The sequence below is a fragment of the Apis dorsata genome, unplaced genomic scaffold, assembly GCF_000469605.1.
Source record: "Apis dorsata unplaced genomic scaffold, Apis dorsata 1.3 scaffold_341, whole genome shotgun sequence".
Lineage (NCBI taxonomy): Eukaryota > Metazoa > Arthropoda > Insecta > Hymenoptera > Apidae > Apis > Apis dorsata.
Window position 1 is genome coordinate 315,388 of NW_006263608.1, and position 15,353 is coordinate 330,740.

At 29.4% G+C, this 15,353-nt stretch overlaps 4 protein-coding genes across 4 annotated transcripts in view; 1 reads left to right on the plus strand and 3 right to left on the minus strand.

The window, feature by feature from the left end:
- Nucleotides 1-628, minus strand: part of LOC116185939 — a 1,893-nt gene extending 1,265 nt beyond the window's left edge. Inside the window, exons 1-3 of the mRNA XM_031511669.1 lie at nt 468-628; nt 263-379; nt 2-53 (exon numbers count right to left, since the gene is read on the minus strand). Coding sequence (XP_031367529.1) covers nt 2-53; nt 263-379; nt 468-525 — 227 coding nt within the window. The 5' untranslated portion in view covers nt 526-628. The remainder of the gene's footprint in view (nt 1; nt 54-262; nt 380-467) is intronic.
- A 166-nt stretch (nt 629-794) lies between these two features.
- Nucleotides 795-2,847, minus strand: LOC102681210 (calumenin). The gene is made up of 4 exons (XM_006618123.2): nt 2,401-2,847; nt 1,532-2,099; nt 1,317-1,432; nt 795-1,203 (listed from the first exon to the last, which is right to left on the minus strand). Exons 1-4 carry the CDS (start codon nt 2,500-2,502, stop codon nt 1,015-1,017), a joined length of 975 nt encoding a protein of 324 aa, XP_006618186.1. The 5' UTR covers nt 2,503-2,847; the 3' UTR covers nt 795-1,014.
- A 632-nt stretch (nt 2,848-3,479) lies between these two features.
- On the plus strand, nt 3,480-5,674 carry LOC102680906 (tetraspanin-2A). Its single transcript, XM_006618120.2, has 5 exons — nt 3,480-3,806; nt 4,445-4,642; nt 4,815-4,991; nt 5,208-5,393; nt 5,484-5,674. The coding sequence occupies exons 1-5, from the start codon at nt 3,720-3,722 to the stop codon at nt 5,559-5,561; spliced, it is 726 nt and encodes a 241-aa protein (XP_006618183.1). The 5' UTR covers nt 3,480-3,719; the 3' UTR covers nt 5,562-5,674.
- Nucleotides 5,675-7,840: 2,166 nt separating this feature from the next.
- Nucleotides 7,841-15,353, minus strand: part of LOC102680763 (flocculation protein FLO11) — an 18,334-nt gene continuing 10,821 nt past the window's right edge. Inside the window, exons 2-9 of the mRNA XM_006618119.2 lie at nt 13,441-13,531; nt 12,508-12,681; nt 12,076-12,302; nt 11,766-11,930; nt 10,297-10,675; nt 9,907-10,063; nt 9,238-9,826; nt 7,841-9,151 (exon numbers count right to left, since the gene is read on the minus strand). Coding sequence (XP_006618182.1) covers nt 8,015-9,151; nt 9,238-9,826; nt 9,907-10,063; nt 10,297-10,675; nt 11,766-11,930; nt 12,076-12,302; nt 12,508-12,681; nt 13,441-13,486 — 2,874 coding nt within the window. The 5' untranslated portion in view covers nt 13,487-13,531 and the 3' untranslated portion in view covers nt 7,841-8,014. The remainder of the gene's footprint in view (nt 9,152-9,237; nt 9,827-9,906; nt 10,064-10,296; nt 10,676-11,765; nt 11,931-12,075; nt 12,303-12,507; nt 12,682-13,440; nt 13,532-15,353) is intronic.

The window sequence follows — 15,353 nt, forward strand, 5'->3', positions numbered from 1 at the left end:
AGAACATAATTTTTGTTTTGTTTCCCACAATTGATTTACATCTGGTGGTTTTTCTAAAATAAAATTAATAATTATTGTATATAGTATTATATGGTATTATTATATATATTAGTTGTTAATTAAAAATATATATAAATTAATATATAAATTTGAAATAAGTATTATTAATATAAATAAAAATATATTATTATTATTATTATTATTATTTTATATAAAAGTTAGATTAAAAAAAAATCTATTATATAAAAAAAAATATTTTTACCTGTATAAAAAGGGGGAGAAATGCAAGGGCTATTTCTGATTGATGAACAATTATACTTATTAGAATTTTCAAATATTGGAGCTATCCATGTATATTCAAAGCAACTTTGTCCATTAACTACAAAATATATGACAAATATTATTTTACTATTCTTTTCTAATTCTTTTACAGAATTGCAAAAATTAATTATTTCAAATATCATTACCTGATAATAAGTATCCTTTATAAATAATTAAAAATACACAAAAATAAATTTTCATCATTTTGATGTTTTCAATATTTTACTTTACTAATCATTTCATTGACCATATTCAATTTATAGAGCTTATCTGATAAAATTAAGCATTATCATAGTGATGTATCAGCTATTCATTGTATATTATCATATTGAACTAGATAAAGATTAAAGAGAAAATTACAATTAATATTATGTATGTAGAAACATACTAGAATACTAATTAATAATTATATCATTATAATAAATAATTATAATATAATATAATAAATAATTATTTTAATAAGGGAGACAATATTTAAAATATTTGAAATTTATTACAATGATTAATATATATTTACATTTTGATGTAATGATTTTTTGTTTACAATGAGGTAAATAAAAATCAGCCATTTTCGATTCTTAATCTATTAGTAAAGATAAATATCTCTAATAAATGCTTTATAAATGTTCTTCATATTTCAATTATGTTATTTTGTTTATTTCTAAGAGTATTATTCGAAAATTATGTATGATATTAGAATTCATCATGTCTAGTTAATGCTTCACCAAAATCAGTTGCTTGAGAACCAACAAAAATATCGTATTTTTTCAATATTTCATCTTTAGTAAGTTTTTGATCTGCATCTGTATCTGCTTCAAATATGAGATGACGAGATTCTGCCTCTGCATGATCAAAATCAGCTGGAATAATCCAAGTTTTAACCTAAATCAAAATATTTAATTAAATAAAAATTGATCGCATTTTAATAGATAGATTATATGATTGCATTTTAATAGATAGAATATATATTTTATATGCAAAAATATATATATCACCTCTTCCAAATCTAAGAAACCATCACCATCTTTATCACGATACATAGAAAATTGCTCTTTTTCATTTTTTACCCACTCTGGTTCTTCTTCACCTTCTGCACCATCATATACATCACCTAAATAAAAAAAATATTAAATTGTTTAATAAAAAATTGATTTTAAATAATCTCCAACAAATGTTTATATAAATTAAATATAAAGAAAAATAAAAATACCAATATATTCTGAAAGAGATATTTTGCCATCACCATCTTTATCAATATCTTCCATGGTTTCTAATACTACAATATCCTTTGTATGATCAGCTTCTTCTACATGAAGGAAAGCAGCAAACTCTTCTTTTGTAAGAGCATCATCACCATCTAAATCTGCAGCTGTCCAACGTCTACGATCTTTTTTAAGCATAGCAGCATATGAAAAAGTATTATCTTTAGATTTTTCATGATTTTCTGCTTCCTGTTCATCCATATCTCCATAAACCATTGCTAAATATTCTGTCCATGGAAGTTTCTCTTTTTCTTCAGGATTATGAGATTTCCATTGATGTTCAATATTATTCCGTATATAACGCCGTTGAGAATATAATATCCAATCTTTAAGTTCTTCTCCAGTAACATAGCCATCATTATCTTTATCTATTTTATCAACTATTATTCCTAATCTTCTTGTACTTTCTTCAGGAGTAAGCTGATCAAAAGTTTTTGCTTCTTCACCTAAAAAAACTTCATGATCATAGGCAGGATTATGTTGAGAATTGACATAATGTTCTTCATTGTTTGGTTCCTAAAATAAATCTTATTTAGAAAAAATGTGAAAAAAAGATATAAATAAATGCATAATTATTTGAATTAAATATTCATTCACAATATATATGATATTTATCTTAATAAACTTTAGCATAAAAAAGAAAATATTATGAAAAAAGTATATATTATATGTATAAAATTATTTTAACATAAGGTTATGTACAAAAAATTTGTATATATTATCAAAGAAATTGTTTTCATTTTTGAATAACTGAAAATGAAAGTCTTTTATTGTAAAGATATCTAAATATTTTGAAGCATAAAAACTACAAACAAACCTTATTAATAACTCGCGGCTTGTGATCATTTTCCGGCTTTGGAATTGCCGTTGCCAAGAAAGAAAAACCAATCAGAATTTGGAGAAGCATGAATTCTTGCATAACGCACGTGAGCACGAGAATATGAAAAGAGTATCCAAAATTGGCAAATAAACAAAATTATTGGAATTTTAAATATTAAAAGTACTAATGATAGCTTCTTTTTTAGTTTTAGTTCAGCTTACTCGGACTTCCACATCAGCAAAGCTTAATGTCTTGCTTGACGCTACATCCCCACTTCTCAACTGTATATTCATTTTAGAAACCATTTCTGATGCTGATGCTGAAATGTCTTTGTTCCATATCGCAAGCATCATAGGAGTATTACACTCGTAGGATGCTGTTGCCTAGCTTGTGTTGTGTCGAATGCTATCAAATTAACCCGCGTATGATTACGCATGACTAGTCTACGTAATTATTAATAAGCATAAAAAATGAAATTTTGGCCAGAATTGTAATTATTATATATTAAAATAGTTTAAGATAAATATTTAAGATAATTTAATTATCATAAATATTATATTATTAAGTTAGTTATTATATTGATATTAACTTAATTTTAAAAATTAATTTTTTTCTTTTAATTTTGTTATACACAAAAGACTTTATTCAGCAGAATTCTTTAAACAATTAACATAATAATGTGAAATTTTTATGCAATATTATTGACGATATTGTATAAACTATGATTAATTAAAATTAATTTAAATTTTAATTATTATTTTATTATATTGTTTACAGCGAATCTAATAATGTTTAATTTTTATTATGAATATTAAAATTTATTTGATGTTGGATATAAATTCTTTTTTAATACTTTTTAAAAATATTGATACATATGTATAATACCAATTACAAATAAATAAATTCTTAATATTAATTTATCGATATATTCAATTATCAATTATAGTGTTTTTATTTTCGAATTCACTTTTCAACAATATATATTTTTCCAGATGAATAAGAAATATCAATAAATCGTCTTTAGCTTTTTTTTTAAATCGAGTTATTCCAATAATAATTTCCTGTAATGAATCATTTGCAGCGATTCTTTTTATCTAGGACGCGCTTATCCAGTTATCTTATATTTGTCAGCGATAAAGAGAATACTAGCTAAAAGAATCAGGTGTATATTGTCGAGAATACGTTCATAACTAGTGTTCACGTTTTGATATCATTTTATTACAGTGATTTTCACGAAAAAAATTCTTATTAAAACGTATATTTTTGAGCGTAAAATTTATTTGAAATATCCAGTTGATAAAATAAATTTTTAAACGATGATTGCCAAAACTTCTGGACCTCAATTAGAGCAACGAATTCAGTGTATAAAATTTATTATTTTCTGCTTGAATGCCATCATATGGGTAAGTAAAAAATACTTTAAGAAGTAGTATGATTATGTTTCGAACATATTGTTATCTAATGTTAAAATTAATATTTAATTATCAAATAAAGATTTATTCATTATTATTTTTAATTCAATTAATCTAATGTTCGACCTAATGACATAATTAAATAACGAAAATTAAATTTATATAATTAAAATTAAATTTGAATTAAATAAATTTGAAATCTCGTGTAATATTTAATATTTGATTAATAGTTGATTAATATTATTACTACATTCCTAAATGTGTATAAGAATGCAATTTAGTTTAAAATAATTTATATTAAGATATGAGTACTATATCTTCGTTATGTTTATATCAATATGAGTCAGATTTGTAACAATCATATCTGTATTTATCAGCGTGAATATAAAAGTGTAATGGGTTAAAACTAAATATTAGAAATGAAATAAAATAATTCGATAAAATATTCCTTCTTTTTATGTCCTTATAATTCTCCTTTTATTCTTTCTTTTTTTTTTTATTAAATTAAATTGATTACTATTAAATATTTTTAAATTATATTATATATATTGTCATTGATTAAAATTAAAATGTAGAACTTATTTCAATTATTTGAAATAATTTTTTAAATATTGTTACACATTTCTTAGTTACTTGGGAGTTCAATGTTTGGATTATGCATGTGGTTAAGGTTGGATCCAAATTTCCAAGAATGGGTCAATTTTCTCGAGATATATGAATTTTATATCGGCATTTATATCTTACTTGCGGCTTCGATATTTATCGTAATTATCACATTCATTGGCTGTGGAGTTGCTCTTATGGAACATATTCTTGGTCTCTACATTGTAAGATATATATACATTATTATTATCAGCTTAAAAAATAATTTAAATATCTATAAAAAACATTTTGTTTCTTGAAAAATAATTTTATTATATATTTTAAATTTTAAATTAGAGAAAAATATCTCGTATTTATATGAAAGAAATATTAAAAATTTATTATTTATTTTTCAAGTATGCAGGATTGCAATTATTTTCCTATGTCCTCGGCTTGGTAGGAACATCAATTCTCCTCGATTATTCAACCTACGACAGTAAAATTCAACCTCTTATACGACGATCTATGACAGCTCTCATTAATAATTATCAAGACCCAAAAGCAACGTATATTCTACAATTGATTCAAGAAAGCGTAAGACATTATATTATATTATTTAATGATAATGTATAGAAAAAAAAATTTCAATTTTCTTTTCATTTACTTTATTATATTAATGAATATTAATCAAATAATGGAAATTAATATCTATTTTTTCTTCTATGTTGAAATAATTAATTTCAAATATAATAATTTTTTTATAATAATTTTGCATATATTTAATCAAATATAAAATTAATTTTAATATAGATCGGTTGTTGCGGTGCCGACGGTCCGATGGATTATTTAACTTTGAAAAAACCATTGCCCACTGAATGTAGGAATACGGTTACTGGAAATGCTTTCTTTTACGGATGCGTCGAAGAAATTTCATGGTTTTTGGAAGGAAGATCGGGTTGGCTGGCTGGTTTAGCATTGGCTCTATGCATGCTCCATGTAAGGGATCAACCATATTCATAAATAGATGAGTATTAAAAATAGATTGTAACTTGTAATTCGTTATATTTCATAAATAAAATTTTCCAGATAATAATAACAGCCCTTACTCTAACATTGGTCCGAGCTATTAAAAAAGAAGAACAATATATCACATTTAAACGTTAATTTATAGTAATTTAATGGTAATTTTCATTTTCATTACATCACATTTCATAATAACGTGTATTAATGTAATCCATTCATGAAATGAATGGAAACCTATAAAGGAAAAAAAAAAAAAATAGACTGACGAATTGTAACAAATTTAAAACATTTTTTCCGAGAAATATGCGGAATAGGTATAATATACAAGATATTCCATTTGAAATTTTTGCAATTATCTATCAAATTTTTAATAGTAGAATTTATTTTGTTTCAACATAATTTGATATAATCTTTTTTTAAATCACATAGAGGTACTTAAGGAAGCTCAATTTTGTTAATTTTTTTTTTTTTATTTTAAATCATATATTTTAATTCGAGTTTAAATTTTACTCGAAACATTTTTGTAATAACGAATAGTTACGATAGATAATTGAGTCCAAAATTTCGAACGGATGGAAATTATATAGAATATTTTTTTTAACGCAATTTATATTTTTATTTTTACATATATAGAATGTTCCAAAAATGTGAGAACTAGATAACTGAAGATTCTCGAGATAATTTCAACGAGTTAAATTTTCCTTTGCAAAAATTTTGTATATTGGCCAATCGTGTGTCGATTAATTAAGTTACCACGATAATATAAGAATATTTGCCACGAACAAATCCAACAAACAATATATCGAGGAAAATTGTTGAATTATTGATGAATTATTCAAAACGAATAATTACTTTTTTAACAAACGAACGATAAATAATATTTACAATAATTACAATATATAGAAGATATTCATTCGAATAAGGAGAATAGGAAGAGAGAGAACGACAAAGAGAATTGAAAAGAAGGGAAAAACAAAGTTTTTTGCAAAGGAAAATGTTGCTTGAAATTACTTCAGGAATTTTCAGTTAACCAATGTTCCAATCACATTTTACACCTAATATAATAAATATTCTATCAACTAGTGTTTTTGAATGAATATAAAATATAAAAATAGAATTTCATATTGTTTAAAACGACTATTAATTAATTAAATATATTCTAGTTTTTGATAAAGCAAAAAATATATATGTATTGGTTTTACATACGTATTTACTTTATTTACAAAATTTTTAATATACAATACTAATATCGTAGTCACTATAATTGTAAATTTATATACAATGTTTTTATTATCGGCCAATTAATATATTTCTATACATCGAATAAACGTACAAAATAATTTTTCTAAATTATAATTCGTTTTCGATATTTGCATGTTATATATTAATTAAATTTTATATATTATTATCTAAAACGTTAAGTTATTTTTCAAGAAATTAATTCAATTTTTGAACATTGTGTATAAATGTATATAATACGATATTAATTAATTTGTTTCTGATTTAATTATAATTTTTATAAAATATATTTTTTAAAAGTATCGTATTAATTTGTAATCAATACTTAGTTCATTTGCAGATTTATATTTAACGAAAAAGAAAATTCGTAAAATTTTGCTTTAAAATAAGAAAAAAAAGAAATGAGAAAAATATCAATTCTAAATATCTCTAAATAACCATTTATATTTATACCAATAATATTTATTTTTCACTTATTAAGTCATGCACTTTAATTTATAGACGTATCTGTAGATACACACAAATATTGAAATAGCGCATAATAAAGATCATAAAACGTCGTTTGAACTTGTAATCTTTTTGTTTGATTAAATTGCTCATGTATTATAATGTGGCATGCAACACGATAAACGATTAATTTAAGAAGAAAAATTGTTATACCTTTTTTGAATAATCATAAGACACATATTTAATACCTGTATACCTCTAAATATATCAAACATATATAATTTTCTTTAAAATTAATCAGTCTTTGTAAACGTATGACACTATTAAGAAATATTTTATTATTCTATCTTTTATTAAAAAAAAAATCGTATTTTTATTACTTTTAAATTTGATTTCAAAACTTGAACTTCGTCTTGTCGTAAATGATGTATTGCATGTCGCATTATAACCCATGAATATAAACGAATATAAACGAATCTTAAAAAATATATTACAGATCTGTAAAGAGCTATTTCGATTAGCACGCGAGAAATCATTATTCCTCCTAGAATAACTCGTACCTTACGTATTACGTACGTTAAACGCTAGATTTTAAATATCTTAAATAAAATTACACCAAGGCACCAAATATCTGATCACTAAAAATTGGAAAATTGATCGATCGAATAATAATGCATTTCTCCACTATAATTTCTATACATATCCGTATAAAGTTGTCATTGTCATTTTATTTATTTATTTATTTTTTTCCCGATCACTTTCACGATCTTTCGATGATTTATCCGATCCAAACTGTTCCTTTTTTCTCCTTTCCCCTCCACAAAAACAACATTCGGAAAATAACATTCCCTATTATTTCTTCATTCGTATATTTCTCCGCACGTTGAAGCGCGAACCTGCGCGAAACTTTATCCCACGAATGGGAAAGGTGGATAGCCGACAGGCGGTGGATAATAGCCAGGGAAAGGTGCGACCGTCGGTTGAACAGGAACGGTTGTCGTGACGTAGGTGGTAATTTCAGTGGGCACTATCCTACTCGAGAATAACGTGGTGTAAGCAGTCTTCGCCCCGAAAGTGAGTTTCAACACTTTCGAATCGGAGAGCGTTGCAAGAGTTTGAGTGATCAGTGGAGCGCTGGTCACCGTGAACTGCGGTTGCTGCGGGAATAGTGGCAATTGGGGGGGCAATTGTGGGGGCAACTGAGGCGATAAAACAGGTGCTATAGTGGATGTTCCATATTCGTAGGACGTGCGTGGCACGGTCCCGACTGGCCTCGACAACGTCGAGTATATCGTGTTTCCGTTGTTCACTACCGGGATCACGTGGGACTCGTAGAGAGTGTCGAGGACGACGATTGGTCGCGACGTGGTGATCACTTGTGGTTGCTGTTGACCGAAATATTTTAACAGAGCCAATTGATCTGGAGTCAATTGGGACTCTATGGAGGCAGTCTGCGTCTCCATAGACTTCACTTTCGACGAGGAAATCGATTTAAAGGGTTCCAAGTCTGCGTCCATGTCGTTGCTAGGAGCCACCACTCTTTTAGGAATGTCGTCGTCGTCCCTGTCTTCGTCACCGACATCCAACTCTAGATGAAGTTCGCTACCTGCTTCGTCCAGTTTCGAGTTGAACTCGTTCAACGCTTTGCTTGGAATAAACTGGTAGATGTCCATGGGCGGCAATGTCTTCGTTGCCGTGACAACTCGCGCTATGTTATACGTTTGAACGAGAGTGATTTTGGTCGTGTTATTGCCGGAAACAACCGGGAGTAGATGAGTTTTGAGCAACGTTTGAGTTGTGGAGAATGTTTCAGTCAATGTCTCTAAAGGTGGTGTCGCTTGTCCGGTTTCCAAAGATATTGCTGGAAGAGTTGCCACAGCCGAGTCCAATGGCAACGTCGTTTCGTACGCCGCTCCCGTATTCGCGAGCAAATTTTCGGTTAATGGTTCTGTCGGGGATATCGTGGTGGACGGATCCATCGTTGAAAATGATTTCTTCATCGTCGAGGTAACCGTCACGTAACGAGTATTCCTGAGCGTTCCAACCTGCGTTATAATAAACGATATATTATATGAAACGAGAAAATTTGTAATACAATGAAGATAGGAACATAGGTTTCTCTCTTATTTACCTGGAATGTGTATGGCGATTTAATAGTGGCAATTTCGAAATACACGTTGCTCATATCGGCGGCCGTCGAGATCTCGACATTGATCGTTTCGATCGGTAAAATTTGTTGCTCGGAATGTTGATCCTGAACGCTCACGCTGGCCACGTCCTCGCTTTCGCTCGGGTCCAATTCATCGTCGTTTCCCGTCTCTTGAATTTTTCTCTGACTGTTAACCGCTTGGCCGCTCGCCACCGAGGTGGACGTTGTTGGCAAGGGGGGCGAGGATGCAACGGTAATCTTCCCCTCGTCCACGCCAGATGGAGCCTCAGTTGTGCTACTTTCGACGGATAACGAGCTTCGTTGATCCTCCTCGATATCCACTTGCTTTCGAATAGCTATCCTCGGCTTGGGCGTCGTCTTGTAGGACCAACGGCCTTGGGTTCTTGGCAACTTCGGTTTCGGCAAAGGGTTCGAAGCTATTGGTTGCTGCTCGTTCTTACCTTTGTTACTCTGCTTCGAAGGCAAACTCGAAGGTTGATTGTTGGGCCTGAAACCGGTGCGGCGGCGAGTGATGGGCGGTTCGGTGGTCGTTGTCGGAGGATTTCGATTTCTGATCGAAAAATGTTCAATTATCGATTTTCTCGATTCATAGTGATCGTCATAATGAATTTTGTTCGTTACGGTACTAACTTGTAACTTGGCCTTGAGGTAGTGTTGCTACGATTCTTGGTCGGCTTCGATTTTTGCACTTCCCCACTGTTCTCGTAATCATCGTTGATTTTATTCCGGAATTTCGGCCGCGATGAATTTGGAGTTGAATTTTTTCGAGTACTTCTTATCGTGGAACCTAATAAACGGAAAAAATAATATTTAAATCTCATCGAACAGTATTTTCTCTACCAACTAATATATATTATATTATAAAAAAAAACAATATAATATAATATCGTAATAATATCGTAAAGATCGATAATTAAGAATTTTTATTTTTCTTTTATAATAATAAATCTTATATTCTTCTTAAAGCGCGGAAGAAAGAAGGGAATCTAATAAAAATTTTATCAAAATTTTATGGTTTACCAGCCGGAGCGCTAAACAAAACTTCAAGAGGTAAGGATGATTCTTCTTGCGGATGGGTTGGTGTGGGCTCCAATTGCGGTTTCAACTTTCCCTGTTGAGGCCCGATAGTCTTTAAGATACGTTGCGTGCTCGAGGGACGGATTTTGCCTTCTGGAACCGGCGGCGTGCCAGAGAGTATTCTCGACGAGCTCTGAAGCACCTGGGCGTATTTCCCATTTATGTAAGTACCGATCACGCTTGTTTCGTGAACAGTAGTCAGTCCATCTTTAACGATAGTTCCACCGAGCTTCGTGACCAGCCCAGTTGGATTCTCTTTCTCCCGACGACCAGTCGGCCTCGGTTTCCCGTGAGCTTTTGACGATGGCCTCAAATTGATCAACTGCAAGATTAAAAAATGGACATTGATTTTGATCTTGAATTAATTTAATATTTTGCGATTGTTATATTAATTAAAATACTTTCATTAAAATGATTCGATTAAAATATTATAATATGCTAAGATTAAAAATTTTGGAAATGAGTTGTTAATGTTATGATTTTGATCTTGAATTAATTATTTTAATTAAAATTCGATTCGATATTCGTTAAAATATAATAAGAAATTTTGGAAATGGATTGTTAATGTTATAAGTAAATGTTTTAAATAATTTAAGTTAGAGAGTTGAGACGATGTTGATTGAATCTTACTATAGGAATCGACATTTTTCTTGTATGACGCATTAGGTAGATAGATTTTTATCGAATGAACTTTAAGTATAAATCGATGAGTTTCAATGGTGAAATCGTTTATCAGAATGCGATCTAACGATGAGATACAACTTTCACGTGGTTCATGACCGATTATTGCACATTAATAAATTAATAAACGGATGAACAAATATATATATATATATATATATATATATATCAATGAATTTCAATCAAAGGAAAATTATCTTATCATCTTATTATCTCGCGTACTTGTAAATACATAATATTATAAGAAATATAATTTATTACCGCGTAAAACACGATAAATTATCTATCTTTCTTAATTTTAATAATGAAAATATTAGAATCTATTAATTTAACAGCTGGAAAGAACTAGATTTTCTGGTTCAGTTGACTTATCTCGTATCTATTTATATACAACCAACAATTCGTGTCAATGTTAATAACATGCAAGAACTCGATAAAATTATATTAGTGCTCAATGGCTTGGAACACGGAAGAATTTTTCCATAATTTTGTTGCGCATACGAGTTTTATTATTCGAAAATACCATAAAAATACTATAACCAAAAAAGAAAAAAATCGAAAAATTCTAATTCTATTCGCAACAGATTAATTCTTAAAGCCTCAAATAGAATACCAATAATAATAATAATAATAATAATAATAATAATAATAATAATAATAATAATTCGAGAGACTTCTGACAGTTGAAAATTTTAATAAAATTTTTTTTTTTTACATTCGAATTTATTTACCTTGTACGTCTCATCGACTATTTCCGTAGGTTGCTTCGAAAGGAAATCATATTCGGGTTCCGCAAGATTGTTCTTAATCACGGGCGCTTCATCCTTCGACTTTATTTGCACTTGCGAGGAAACTACAGGACTTTTTGTCATCGCTTGAGTTTGAGTCTTTGGCTCCTGCAAATACATACGCGCATACATACAATATACAGGATTCATCAATATCGAAATATGAAATGAATCTTGATTTCGAAATATTCATTCGATTAATATTACACGAAATATTTTTAATATTCACGAAAAATATTAACATTAATCTTACTTGATTTTTTGCAGTTCTCAATCCATTATCCTCGGAGGAATTAATGACGTTCTGTTCGATCACTGAATTCACAACAACCTTCGTTCCTTTGACTTGTTTTTTCGTTTCTTCCTCGGAATTAGTCTTGTACGTCTTGCTTGGTTGAATAGCGGGGGCCACTTTTTCCTTCGTTTCACTCGGCTTCGTTTGGATAATCGAAACGCTGCTTTTCTTTTCCTTTTCACCGCCTGAAAAGCGGTGCCGATAAACAAATAAAATCATCGAATCATATTTCCAAATTTTAAAAATATTTCTTTAGAAATATTTTTTCCAACGAAAATCCAATTTATCGATTTATTAAATTTCTTTTTTCTCTTAGAAAGATGATAGGATTGGATTAAAAGACGCTCTTCCCCCCTCTCTTTGGGAATAAAGAGATTCGTGGAATTATACCTGATGGCGCGCTTTGCGGGCTGAACACCATCACCGTGTTCCCAATAGTGGTAGTAAAATCTAAGAATCCGTAGACGGTTTGTGTAATAAAGTCATCGTTCGCGATTGCCGGTTTGACCACTACTGCAGTCTCGACCGAATGACTCTTGTAAACTTGGGTCGCGCATTCTGTAACTATAAAAAGTGAAATCAAAAAGAAATTCCTTATCTCATTATCTCGTAAACAATTCGATCGTCATGCGAGGAATCATTGTAAAATGTAATTACATTTACGTAATGTATTGCGTTACGAAATATGGTATGGTAATTTAACGCGTGGTTAATTTTATTATTAACACGAAAAATAAAAAAGAAAAAGATGAAGATGTGTTCTTTCCTTTTTTTTTTTTTAATTAATCTCGAATTGCATAAGAAATGTTCCCATTCCTACAGTACTTTGTTGTACTGTAGAGAAATTCGTGTCTTCGTCTTCGAAATTTACATTTGAATCATAGTAGATTTGAAATGGCGTGTCCGAAGTATCCGACGCTGTAACGAAACGCTTACGAATCGAAGTCCTTTGCATTACAGAAGAATACGTGGCATCCATGTATATACACGTCGATACATGTGGCAACGTGTGGGAACGAATAGCCATTTGGCAATAAAGTTACGCCTTAGAGTTAGCTACGAAATCTTTCGATCGATAGAAATAGCACAAGTTGGATGGAAGTGTCGTGAAAAATATGTATGGGTATCACGGACGAGGTTGAAAAAAAATTTCGAGTGAGAAAAACGATATATTTATATAGTTTTTAATGTTTGATGGCAATTTTTATTATTATAAATCTAAAAAAGTTTATACGCGTTATTCTTGCTGCTGAGTTGCCTGTACTTACAATTAATGTTTTATTAATGTTAAAAATGTCAGAGTAGATTATGATAAATACTCACCATATATTAGAGATATAGCAATAATAATGTACCTCGGCGGCATCATATTCAGTTTGATTTCATTCTCTGTCAAAGCAAATGAATTTTCAATCTGAAATTAAATCGAGAAACATAAAAATAAAATACATGGAATTGAAATGAAGTAAAATTTTCTTTTTTTTAATAAAAATTGACATACGTAGATAAATCAAGTCATAAATTTTCTTTAATCCTATTTTTTTCATTTCATTTAAAAAATGCAAATTAAATTCTAAATTTCATAAATATTATTTACGTTTAAAATTGAAATTCACGATTGAAATTCATTTTTCAGTAGACAAAAAAAATTAAGTTTACAATATAATAGAAATATATTTTTATATAATACAAGTGTGGTAATGAAAGATTCCAAGAAGGTAATCATGGTGAATGCATAAATAAATGGCTTTGTTGGGTGCACTTTTCAAACGTTATACGCTTCATAGCCCTCGACATTAGCATAATGGATTTTGTGCAATAATTGTCTTAAATACAAATATCCTACGCGTAACGTGTCACACAAAATTGTCATTCATGAGAAGGATATTATTATATTCTATGGATAGAATTGTAAATAATCGTAGAAAAAGCTTACATCACTCGTATAAAGTCTAAAAATAAAAATTGAAATATTTACTGTTGAATTATCTTGTCAGGAATATTCTAAATTAAAATTTTTTATCATTCGGCAAAAATAATTTTGTATTTTTGAATTTTATACCTTATATCTAAAAAAGAAAAAAAGAAAAAAAAACAATACCTGTCTTATATAAATTCCTAATTATGAAAAGTGATAAATTATCGTTTTAAAATTTCTTTTGCAAAATTTTATAAATTTCATTTCTTAAAATATGCAAACATTATTTATATTCTTTCGAATATATCGTATCGTATCATTAAATATTCATAACAACAGATCTTATACAAATTAATAATCTTAAAGTTTATCTTGCATCCTTGCAAAAAACCATGCACAAGTTTGCTTTACGCCAATTTTTATATAAGTTGAGTAAACGTGATTACATAGAGATGTTTATTTTAAATGTATCATTGCAACGCGTGCAACGCATCCTCACGATGTATGAATGGCGTCCTGAATGATGCGCTATCTCACCGCGCATGCGGTGTAGAACCCATGTACCGTTGAGAAGGCAACGAAATTGTTGCATAAGAGCGTTGGTAATCGGTTAGCGTGTAACAATAGTAAAAGGCAATACCGTTGGAGCTTAGATGTTTAACGGGCATGACTGGAATTCGTAATTCTAGATCGATTCGATTAGGCTAAACGCAACATCAATTTTTCCTTCCTTACAAAGATTTCGTTTATAAAAATTGTTCTCGATTGATTGTAATAATCTTTTTAAAGTCATTTCGAGACTTCGACTCGACCAATTTCATAATCAATTAATTTTGTCTTTTACTGACATTTTGGATGGGTATTGTAGAAGCGTAAAGAATGGAAATGATCAAGGTACATTTTTAAAAGCTAATCGATTGTGACTCGTTCATTCATACGTGAAGCGTGAAACATCGAATGTAATTGAGGTTTCAAGGTAAATTTTTATAAAGAAAAATTTAGTGTAAATAGATAAAACGAAACCACTATTAGAAGAGTTATCGCGAGTTCATAACCCGTTCCTTTCACTTGTATTCTCCCAAGATATTGCGGCAAGGTGTTCCTATATAATCTACACACTCGTGGTAAAAAGCGTGAGCAATCCTTGATTCGTACGTTAGTTATCGTGGAACAGTCCAATAACAGGAAAGTTGAGTAATTATCGACGATTCGCGATTCGTTGTACCCTTTCTCGTTCACTTCGATCTCTTTCGTCAAATGCATCATTTCGGCGAACAAAGAACTCGAATTCGATTATCGATTAATTTTTTTTTTTTTT

Bases quoted from the DNA above. Each gene is read 5' to 3' on its own strand.
- LOC102681210 (XM_006618123.2), bottom strand. From the start codon at position 2,502: ATGCAAGAATTCATGCTTCTCCAAATTCTGATTGGTTTTTCTTTCTTG. The intron at 1,433-1,531 runs GTATTTTTATTT...TTTTTTATTTAG, and splicing joins ATCTCTTTCAGAATATATTG to GTGATGTATATGATGGTGCA. The intron at 1,204-1,316 runs GTGATATATATA...ATTTTGATTTAG, and splicing joins GTTTCTTAGATTTGGAAGAG to GTTAAAACTTGGATTATTCC.
- LOC102680906 (XM_006618120.2), top strand. From the start codon at position 3,720: ATGATTGCCAAAACTTCTGGACCTCAATTAGAGCAACGAATTCAGTGT. The intron at 4,643-4,814 runs GTAAGATATATA...TTATTTTTCAAG, and splicing joins ATATTCTTGGTCTCTACATT to TATGCAGGATTGCAATTATT. The intron at 4,992-5,207 runs GTAAGACATTAT...ATTTTAATATAG, and splicing joins TACAATTGATTCAAGAAAGC to ATCGGTTGTTGCGGTGCCGA.